This window comes from Phacochoerus africanus, chromosome 15 (genome assembly GCF_016906955.1).
Source record: "Phacochoerus africanus isolate WHEZ1 chromosome 15, ROS_Pafr_v1, whole genome shotgun sequence".
NCBI classification, from domain to species: domain Eukaryota; kingdom Metazoa; phylum Chordata; class Mammalia; order Artiodactyla; family Suidae; genus Phacochoerus; species Phacochoerus africanus.
The window spans coordinates 40,569,540-40,579,435 of record NC_062558.1 but is presented as its reverse complement, the minus strand read 5'-3'; the positions used below and the strand labels follow the sequence as shown (position 1 = coordinate 40,579,435).

Below are 9,896 nucleotides of genomic sequence, written 5' to 3'. Positions count from 1 at the left end.
CCGCGTCCCCTTTAAGAGGGTTCCTTTTGCCTCCTCCGACCCCTTCGCTTCCGCTCGCCTTCCCACAATGCTGTGCGGCTAAGTGCCTCCGAGCCCGCGGGGACGCTGCGGGGGGACCCCGGCTGAGGCGGCGGCGGCGGCGGCGGCGACGTGGGCTGCGGCGGGCCCGCGGCGTCGGGCGGTGCGGATGTCGGGCTGGGCGGACGAACGCGGCGGCGAGGGCGACGGGCGCATCTACGTGGGGAACCTTCCGACAGACGTGCGCGAGAAGGACCTGGAGGACCTGTTCTACAAGTACGGCCGCATCCGCGAGATCGAGCTCAAGAATCGGCACGGCCTCGTGCCCTTCGCCTTCGTGCGCTTTGAGGACCCCCGGTGAGGCCCCCGCACCGCCCGCCGGCCTAAGGCCCTGTGCCCCCTCCTTCCCTCATCCCCCATCCCTTTCCGGGGCCTCCCCTCCCTCCGCGCCGTAGACCCTTCACGGCGCCCCCGGGTGGAGGCTGAGGCCTCTCACCGCGGGACTCTGGGCCGTCCTTTAATCCGTCGTCACTTCCTCTGTTATTATTTTTTACTTTACTTAAAAACATAAAAGGCGGATCTTGTGAGGGCCCAAGCCCGCCCAGACCGGCCTCCGCGATAGTACAGACGGGCGTTCTCTCCCTCACAGCCGGACAAGCACCCTTCGCGGGTAGCGGCCCAAGGCTTGGGAAGCTTGGCCCCTGAGCTGGCCCGGGAGAGGACTGGGTGAGGAGCAGAAGTAGTCGGTCGCCCTCCCTGGCCACCCCACCCCACCCCCAGCTGGAACTCTCCGTTGGCGGGGAGCTTGGTGCGGGGGTATGGATGCCTTTCGAGGGGGCTTTTGATGGAACAGATCGCCAGCCTCAGGGACTCGTTCTTATAAAAGCATCAGGGATTTAGGGAAACTTCTAAAACAGTCTGTTGGCATCTCTGATGTCACTCTGTCTTCTCTAATGAGGGAGGCACCTCTGGATGCTAAGGGCCCCGGGGAGTTGGAAGCTCTCGATCCTGAAACCAGCTCGAAGGAATCTTTGGTTTTGTAAAGAGTGTCGGCCCTTGGCCCAGAAAAGGCCTGAGGACTTTCAAAACTGAGGTTGGTGGTTCTTAGAAGTCACTGCACTGTGCTGCTTACCTCACTCGGGGTAAATCCAAACCCGTTCTCCATTTTTTAGCATTGTCTCAGGAAGCACGTTGCCTAGTCTGTGCCCTGTGGGCTTCACTCCGAAGACTGCCCCTGGGTCCGGGGTGGTGGTAGGAGGCAAGGGGAGCCTCGGGAGATGGGGAGGCAGGACGCATCTTGAGGTTTTGATGGCTGAAGATTCTGACAGTTCATCCCTAGTGTCTTATCATTTGCCTCAAAAGTGAAACTAGGCATCTTCACACCTAAGGTGGAAAAGGTTGCAGTTCTATTAATTAGTAATACAGTTCTGGGATTTTTTTTTTTAACTGATGCTATGTGTCATACACCATGTTATGTATTATTTAGCATTTTCAACAGCCTATAAAATAGGTGCTTTTAATCACATTTTACAGATGAGGAAACTGAGGATTTAGAATTGATAAAAGAGAGGACTACTAAGGGAAGGTAGAATTTGACTCCCCTCTTCTGCTCCTTTGAATACAGTTTTACTATATGACATGCCTCATTGTCATCTTCCCTCATTCCTTTCATAGTAGAAAAGTTATCTTTTGATATTACTAAATGCCAAGTTTCAAGCAAAGCACTCCACACATAGTATCTTATTTAATCCTTATAAAAAACCTTATGAGACAGGCCATATTACTCACGTTTAATTGTAAAAACTTTTTTTTTTTTGTCTTTTTGCTATTTCTTTGGGCCGCTTCTTCGGCATATGGAGGTTCCCAGGGTAGGGGTCTAATCGGAGCTGTAGCCACCGGCCTACGCCAGAGCCACAGCAACGCAGGATCCAAGCCGCGTCTGCAACCTACACCACAGCTCACGGCAACGCCGGATCGTTAACCCACTGAGCAAGGGCAGTGATCGAACCCGCAACCTCATGGTTCCTAGTTGGATTCGTTAACCACTGCGCCACGACGGGAACTCCTAATTGTAAAATCTTGATCACATACTTACCTAGACACAGCCTGGTAAGTAGCAGAAGAATGATTTGAACTGAGATCAATTTTTATTCATAGTAAGATCTTAAACCCTAGCAGTTCTGCCTCTCTCCCACTATGTTTTGAATATAGCTAGGGTTGAGCTGGTTGTGGTCCTCCTTGCTTTTAATCCTGTGACTAGAATCTTGGTAAGTGATTATGTGCTTGTGACAACCGAATGATGCCTTCATTAGTCCATCTTTGGTTCTGCTTGTCCTCCCAACCCCTGATGGCATTCTTTCTCCTGTCAATACAAGAGAACCAACTTGGCTTCCTTCTCTACCACCCTAGAAAAGAGTTAAAAGCATTACTCTATTGGATGTTTAGCTTTTTTGGGGAAACTGTACCCAAAGAATGGTTTTGACAATTTAATATTCCAAACCATGCTGAAAAGGTACACTTGAGGGAATTCCAAATTCCTCACAAAACACTAATTTTCCTTTGTCTTTTGAACCTTACCTTTTTTTTTTTTAATAGCATTTTTTTTGGTCTTTTTTGTTTGTTCGTTTGTTTTTTGTCTTTTCTAAGGCTGCACCCACGGCATATAGAGGTTCCCAGACTAGGGGTCTAATCGGAGCTGTAGCTCCTGGCCTACGCTACAGCCACAGCAACGCCGGATCCCTGCGAGGCCAGGGATCAAACCCACAACCTCATGGTTCCTAGTTGGATTCGTTAACCACTGAGCCATGACGGGAACTCCTGAGCCTTACCTTTTTTTAAATGAGTTTTTCTTTCTATGGACGTGATGATACTAGGCCTTGAGGAAGAATATTAAAGGACTAGTGTGTGGTGCGCATTCTGAGAAACAGCTCACCAAGATTAGAGAAACACTGTTTTTTTATTGGCTTTTTTTTTTTTTTTGGTCTTTTTAGGGCTGCACCCGAGGCATATGGAAGTTCCCAAACTAGGGGTCAAATCGGAGCTGTGTGGCCTACATATAGCTAGCCCCTGCAACTCAGGATCTGAGCCACGTCTGCGACCTATACCAACGGCTCACGGCAATGCCAGATCCTTAAACCGCTGAGTAAGGCCAGGGGTTGAGCCCACATCCTCACGGATACTAGTTGGTTTGTTGCTGCTGAGCTTCGACGGGAACTCTTTTTGTTGGCAAATAAACTCCCTTTATTTTTTTCTGAATTAGTCCTCTTAATCTGTTTTCTATCCATTATCATTTCATACCTAGAGAACCCTGTGTGACAGTTGTAAAGTTATTGCCAATATTGTGAAAGGTCTTTAAAGCAGTAGTGCATCAGATTCCAGAGTTTTGTTCTTTTGAGTGTGTGTGTGTTTTTTTTTTTTTTTCCTTACTTGAGATTTTCTTTTATACTTGTTACTCTTGCCATTCACTGGCAAGTCACTTGGCTCTCCTGAGCAGCACTAACTCCAAACTTTCCTTTGCAGAGATGCTGAAGATGCCATTTATGGAAGGAACGGTTATGATTATGGCCAGTGTCGCCTTCGTGTGGAGTTCCCCAGGACTTATGGAGGTCGGGGTGGGTGGCCCCGTGGTGGGAGGAATGGGCCTCCTACAAGAAGATCTGATTTCCGAGTTCTTGTTTCAGGTATGTTCCTTTCAAACTGAATGAGATGGTGCATGTAAAATACTTAGTACAGAGTCTGGCCTTCAAGAAATGTTAGCTGTTATTCTTCAGTACGTGGTATATGTGGGATTTTCTTTTCAACAGCCCATATACAGTGACAGTCTAAAGCCCAGCCAGTGAGGCAGGTACCTTGCCAATGAAATTTCACTGATAGTGCAGCTTGGTAGAACATAAACTTGCTTCATATAAAGTACTTTCTGGTGTTGGAAGGGAAGATGATAGCAAAACCCCTTGAACTGGAATTCTAAAGACAATGTGCCCTGGTATCCAACTTGCTAGAAAGATATTCCAAAAGCCAGATTTGAACAAACTACCTAGCCTTGGATCTTAAAATAGGCCAGATTTTGTGGTGGTTTTGGAATTATTGTAAAAAAGAAACCAAAAACAAACAGACAGAAACCCTTAGAATCTTAGGGATTGTATTGCAAAGTATAGAACAAAATGTCTAGTGTTGATAAGTGATGAAATGCTTAGAGGTTTATTCATCTTTTTGAAATATTAACACACTGGTAAAAACCTGGGGTCTTCCACAGGGGTGTTTTAGGGCCCTGGTGGAATGAAATGTGTTGAGGCACCTGGCACCTTCTTAGATGTCAGTGTTGCACAGCAGACCATGGTGCTTAAGAGTGATACTGTGAGTATCTGCCTATCTGTGTCCCTTTGTAATTTTTTAACCCCAGAACTCTATTCCCTCCTTCAGGATGTCATACATATCTTTTTTTCTCTCCATGCTGCTCTGAAATCCTGCTTAGAAAACTATTAGGAAATGGCTGCAGTCCTGAGCTGTGACCGGTAAACACAGCCTTTGAGAGCAGGAGCACATTTCCCTTTCATGACATCAGGTAGGGTTGTATGACTCCCGACTAGTTTTAGCGTCTGAGTCTTACCTTTCCCCCCACTGTATTGAGGAGTGTTGGTGATCTTTTAAGAGGTACTCTGTCTAGTTTGTCAGTCATTCACACTTGCAAGGAAGCAAACTTTAAATTTTTGTTGTGTTATTTCAGCCATAGTTTGGTTATTTTATTTGATAGTTTCAAATTTCCCATGTCCTGGGAACCCAGTCAGGCAAGAAATAATTGGTACCAATAAATTTTATAATGGAAAAAATTAAAAGTCAAAATCTTGGGAGTTACTAATTATAAAGGACAAGGAAGGAGAGATTCTGAATTGTTAGTGATGCTAAACCTATAACGGGACGGACTTCTTGCTCTGTTGGAAAGGCTTGGTGCCTGGAAGATTACCCTAGGTCCAGCTTCTTATGGTGGTTTACCACACATACTTTATTGCTCTTCTCTGGTTTTGTGTCCCTTATGGAAAATTGTGATTTGGGGACCCTTAGGATTTAAAAGTAGTGATTGATGGAGAAGAGACCCTAGGTCTTGATGGCTCTTATCAGGTAGTTAACATGGATGAAGGATGTGGCCTCTTCTCTTATGTTCTCCATGCCTAGGACTTCCTCCATCAGGCAGCTGGCAGGACCTGAAAGATCACATGCGAGAAGCTGGGGACGTCTGTTACGCGGATGTGCAGAAAGATGGAATGGGGATGGTTGAATATCTCAGAAAAGAAGACATGGAATATGCCCTGCGTAAACTGGATGACACCAAATTCCGCTCTCATGAGGTGGGTCCCCACCTTCTGTTGAGCTTGTACTCAGATCACTCCACCTAAAGCTGACCTTGACAAAGTAGCAACAGGCCATGCATTTACCATTTGATGTCTTCACAGTATCACTAAAGATGTTTTTGTTGTTGTTGTTGTCTTTTTAGGGCTGCACCCATGGCATATGGAGGTTCCCAGGCTAGGGGTCTAATCGGAGCTGTTGCTGCCGGCCTACGCCACAGCCACAGCAATGCCAGATCCAAGACGTGTCAGTGACCTATACCACAGCTCACGGCAGTGCGGATCCTTAACCCACTGAGCAAGGCCAGGGATCAAACCCGCAACCTCATGGTTCCTAGTCCGTTTGTTTCTGCTGCGCCATGACAAGAACTCCTAAAGATCTATTTTAAGGGGACAGAGCCAAGGAATTCATCATGCGTAGGCCCTGCAGGGTCATAACAGAGAGAGGTCTGCAGTCATGGTATTTTTAACCTGGAGAGAATACTGGTACAGTCTTTGATAATGCAGATCTATTTGGTGATAACACCCTTTCACAACTGGCTTCATCTGCATTGTCGCTCCATGAACCTAATGATTATGGCTCCCCCTCCTCTGGGTCTATTCTGCGCTCTGCAGGCCAACCTGATTGTCTCAGCCCTTCTTGGTACTGTTGTCAGTGTTGAGTTGTCACTTCACTTTGTCTTTCCCAAAGTGGAGCCTCTTTGAAACTTGAGCCCTTGGCATTTTATAATTCATCACCTCACCCTGGGGACTGGGCTCTCGATGTCCTTCCTTTCAAGTAGGTAGCCGGTGCTTTCGGTTTGATTCAAATGGTGACTATTCTTTTGATATCATTGAGATCAGATAGCAGACTACCAATTGGACACTTGTTTTGGTTATCCTGTCTTGACTTGCTATGGGGATTAGGCATGTCTGGGGATATGATTTTCTAGGCCTTTTTCTTTCTTTTTTTTTTTGGCCACCCCACAGCATATGGAGTTACCAGGTCAGGGAGAGCTGCAGGTGCTGCAACACTGGATCCTTAACCCACTGTGCCATGCCGGGGATCAAACATGTATCCCAGCACTCCAGAAACACCGCAGATCCTGTTGTGCCACAGCAGGAACTCCCCATATCTTTTTCTGAGGATTCATAGAATTCCCTAACTAAGAGTTGGAGTCTGCATGGCTTAAACAGTGCTTTTGCTCAGTCTGTCCTCTGGGGCTTGAATTTGTAGCAGAGACAAAACAGCACTTGGTCCTCAGCTATATTGCAAAGCAGGGCCTCAGTAAAGGTACTTCAAATTCCTGACTTCATTGAAGGAAATTCCCACAGTGGGTCAAGAATACAACTTCAGGAGTTCCCGTTGTGGCTCAGTGGTTAACGAACCTGAATAGTGTCCATGAAGACGTGGGTTCAATCCCTGGCCTTGCTCAGTGGGTTAAGGATCCAGCGTTGCTGAGAGCTGTGGTGTAGGTCACAGACATGGCTCAGATACCACATGGCTATGGTGTAGGCTAGCAGCTACAGCACCAATTCGACCCCTAGCCTGGGAATTTCCATATGCCACAGGTGCGGCCCTAAAAAGACGAAAATAAATAAATAAATAAATAAATAGTAGACTCCAACTTCAGGAATTCCGTCATGGCTCAGTGGAAACAAATCTTATCAGTATCCATGAGGATGATGTTCAATCCCTGGCCTCAGTCAGTGGGTTAAGGTTCCAGTGTTGCCATGAGCTGTGGTGTAGGTTGTAGATGTGGCTTGGATCTGGTGTTGCTATGGCTGTATTGTAGGCCGGGGGCTAAAGCTCTGATTTGACCCCTAGCCTGAGAACCTCCATATGCTACAGGTGCAGCCCTAAAAAAAAGAATCCAACTTAAGTGGCTCATATTGCTGCGGTGATGCAGATTTGATTCCTAGTCCAGGAATTTCCATATGCCACAAGTGCGACCGTAACATTAAAAAACCTCTAAAACTTTTTAGGAGTTCCCTTCGTGGCTCAGTGGTTAACGAATCCAACTAGGAACCATGAGGTTGAGGGTTCGATCCTTGGCCTCATTCAGTGGGTTAAGGATCTGGTGTTGCCATGAGCTGTGGTGTAGGTTGCGGACGTGGCTTGGATCTGGTGTTGCGGTGGTTCTGGTGTAGGCCGGTGGCTACAGCTCCGATTAGACCCCTAGCCTGGGAACCTCCGTATGCTGCAGGTGTGGCCCTAGAAAAGACAAAAAAAAAAGGTGTTTTTTTTTTTTCTTTTTTTAATTACTGACTTCAGGAGTTCCCATTATGGCTCAGTGGTTATGGACCCAACTAATATCCATGAGGATGCGGTTTTGATCCTGGCCTTGCTCAGTGGTTAAGGATCCAGCGTTGCCGTGAGCTGTGGTGTAGGTCGCAGATGCGGCTGGGATCTGGCTTTGCTGTGCCTGTGGTGTAGGCTGGCAGCTGCAGCTCCAATTCAACCCCTAGCCTGGAAACCTCCATATGCAAAAAACAAAAAAGTACTGACTTCATTGAGGGAAAAAGCATCCCGATTCTTTTATCTTAACATCATTAGATCTGAGAATACTGGCTGAGGGCAGAAGGCATGGAGATAGTCCAACCTGGACATGATTCCTCTGCTGCTTATTAACATTTTAGCCGAAATAACTCTGAATCCTGGTTCCTCCATATGCAGGATAGTGACAGTAATTTAGCTAAATTATGAAGATAACTAAGCATCTAGTTCACATCCTGTCTTGGGAAGTGCTGCATCCATATTTGCTCCTTCCATAGGTGCCCATCCAGAAATGCATATGAAGTGGCAAGGGATTGAACTATATATCTAACCTCAGATCCTTTCCAGTTCTTAGATTCTGGGGGTTAGTGACAGTAATTCAGATATGTTAACAGTGGTAGCTAGTATTTGAGTATTTAATACATAGTCATCTTGTAACTTATTGTGTCACCTGGGGCAGCTAATATTTTTCTTCATTCCTGAAATGGGCTAGGAAGAATACCTACCTCCTGCACTATTGTGAGGGTTTAATGAGATAACATTGCACCAAGCAAACAGTAAGTGCTCAATACTTAACTATTATTGTTAGGCAGCCATGTTAGGTGTTGGTGTGCTTTATTCATCTGGGTCTTATTTTTTCTTTACTTTTTTGTTTGAATTTCAGGGTGAAACTTCCTACATCCGAGTTTATCCAGAGAGAAGCACCAGCTATGGCTACTCACGGTCTCGGTCTGGGTCAAGGGGCCGTGATTCTCCATACCAAAGCAGGGGTTCCCCACACTACTTCTCTCCTTTCAGACCCTACTGAGACAGGTGATGGGAATTTTTTTCTTTATTTTTTAGGTGAACTGAGCTGCTTTATGCTCAGAATCTACATTCCAGATTAATGATTTAGTGTCTTAGGAAATTTTTTTAATTTTTTTTTAAGGAAATAAAACTACGTAATTTCTACCAGGGCCATATTAGCAGTAACACATTTTTAACTGCAGAAATGGTGGTTTTGGTTCAGAAACAAGTTGTATATTTTTCACCCCTGATTATGGGAAAAAAATCAGTGCTGTATCTTTGTGGGTTGCTCTTCTATGGAGATCAGCAGTTACTGTGACTGAGTTGGCCCATTCTGTTTAGAAATATATTTTAAACGTTTAGTAATTGATGTGTGTGGTTGTCTTTGATTAAGTTCATAGTTTTCACCAAAGAGGCACACTGATAAATTAAAACAAAAAAATCAGAGTTCCTTGGTGGTGCACTGGGTTAAGGATCTGGTGTTGCCACTGCTGTTCCTGACCCTGGAACTTTTGTACGCCATGGGTACAGCCAAAAAAAAAAAACCACCCCAAAATCTTTCAGTTGTAGTGGCAACTTGTACCCAACTGGTAAAGAGCAGAAGTGGATTACTATATTTGGGAATAAAGGTAGTTGCTCTGATAGTGGTTTGAGAACTTCAATCCCAAGGGTAGATTCAGGGTTTTCTTATAATTCAAGGCTAATTGTGTAAATTAATCTGCTTTAAAGGGGAGGAATTCCCTCTGTGGCAAAGTGGGTTAAAAATCCGACTGCAGTAGTTTGGGTTGCTGTGGAGGCAAGGGTTTGATCCCTGGCCTGGCGCAGTGGGTTAAGGATCCAGCATTGCCACCACTGTGGCAGGGATCAAATCCAGCTGTGGCATAGGTCATCATTGTGGCTTGGATTTGATCCCTGGTCCAAGAACTTTCATATGTTCCATGGGTCTGGCAAAAAAAGGAAAAGGGGAGCATTTCAGATAAGAGAAGGGAATGGGGAGGCTTTTTATTTTTGTTTACTTTGCTTTTTTAGGGCCACACCCGTGGCATATGGAGGTTCCCAAGCTAAGGGTCAAATCGGAGCTACAACTTCCAGCCTACCCTACAGCTTCAGCAACACAGGATCCAAGCTGTGTCTGCAACCTTCACCACAGCTCACGGCAACACCAGATCCTTAAGCCCCTGAGCAAGGCCAGGGATCGAACCCATTCCTAGTAAGATTCATTTCCGATGTGCCACGACAGGAACTACAGGAAGGCTTTTTTAAGTGGGCACCAG

The 9,896-nt window shown here is 45.9% G+C and overlaps 1 protein-coding gene across 1 annotated transcript; it reads left to right on the top strand.

The window, feature by feature from the left end:
• The first annotated feature begins 39 nt into the window (after window positions 1-39).
• Window positions 40-8,988, top strand: SRSF9 (serine and arginine rich splicing factor 9). Its single transcript, XM_047760011.1, has 4 exons — window positions 40-375; window positions 3,538-3,698; window positions 5,188-5,360; window positions 8,501-8,988. Exons 1-4 carry the CDS (start codon window positions 188-190, stop codon window positions 8,642-8,644), a joined length of 666 nt encoding a protein of 221 aa, XP_047615967.1. The 5' UTR covers window positions 40-187; the 3' UTR covers window positions 8,645-8,988.
• Window positions 8,989-9,896: the final 908 nt, after the last annotated feature.

Coding starts and splice junctions, on each gene's coding strand:
- SRSF9 (XM_047760011.1), top strand. CDS start 188: ATGTCGGGCTGGGCGGACGAACGCGGCGGCGAGGGCGACGGGCGCATC. Junction 376..3,537: donor GTGCGCTTTGAGGACCCCCG/GTGAGGCCCCCG, acceptor TTTCCTTTGCAG/AGATGCTGAAGATGCCATTT. Junction 5,361..8,500: donor CCAAATTCCGCTCTCATGAG/GTGGGTCCCCAC, acceptor TTTGAATTTCAG/GGTGAAACTTCCTACATCCG.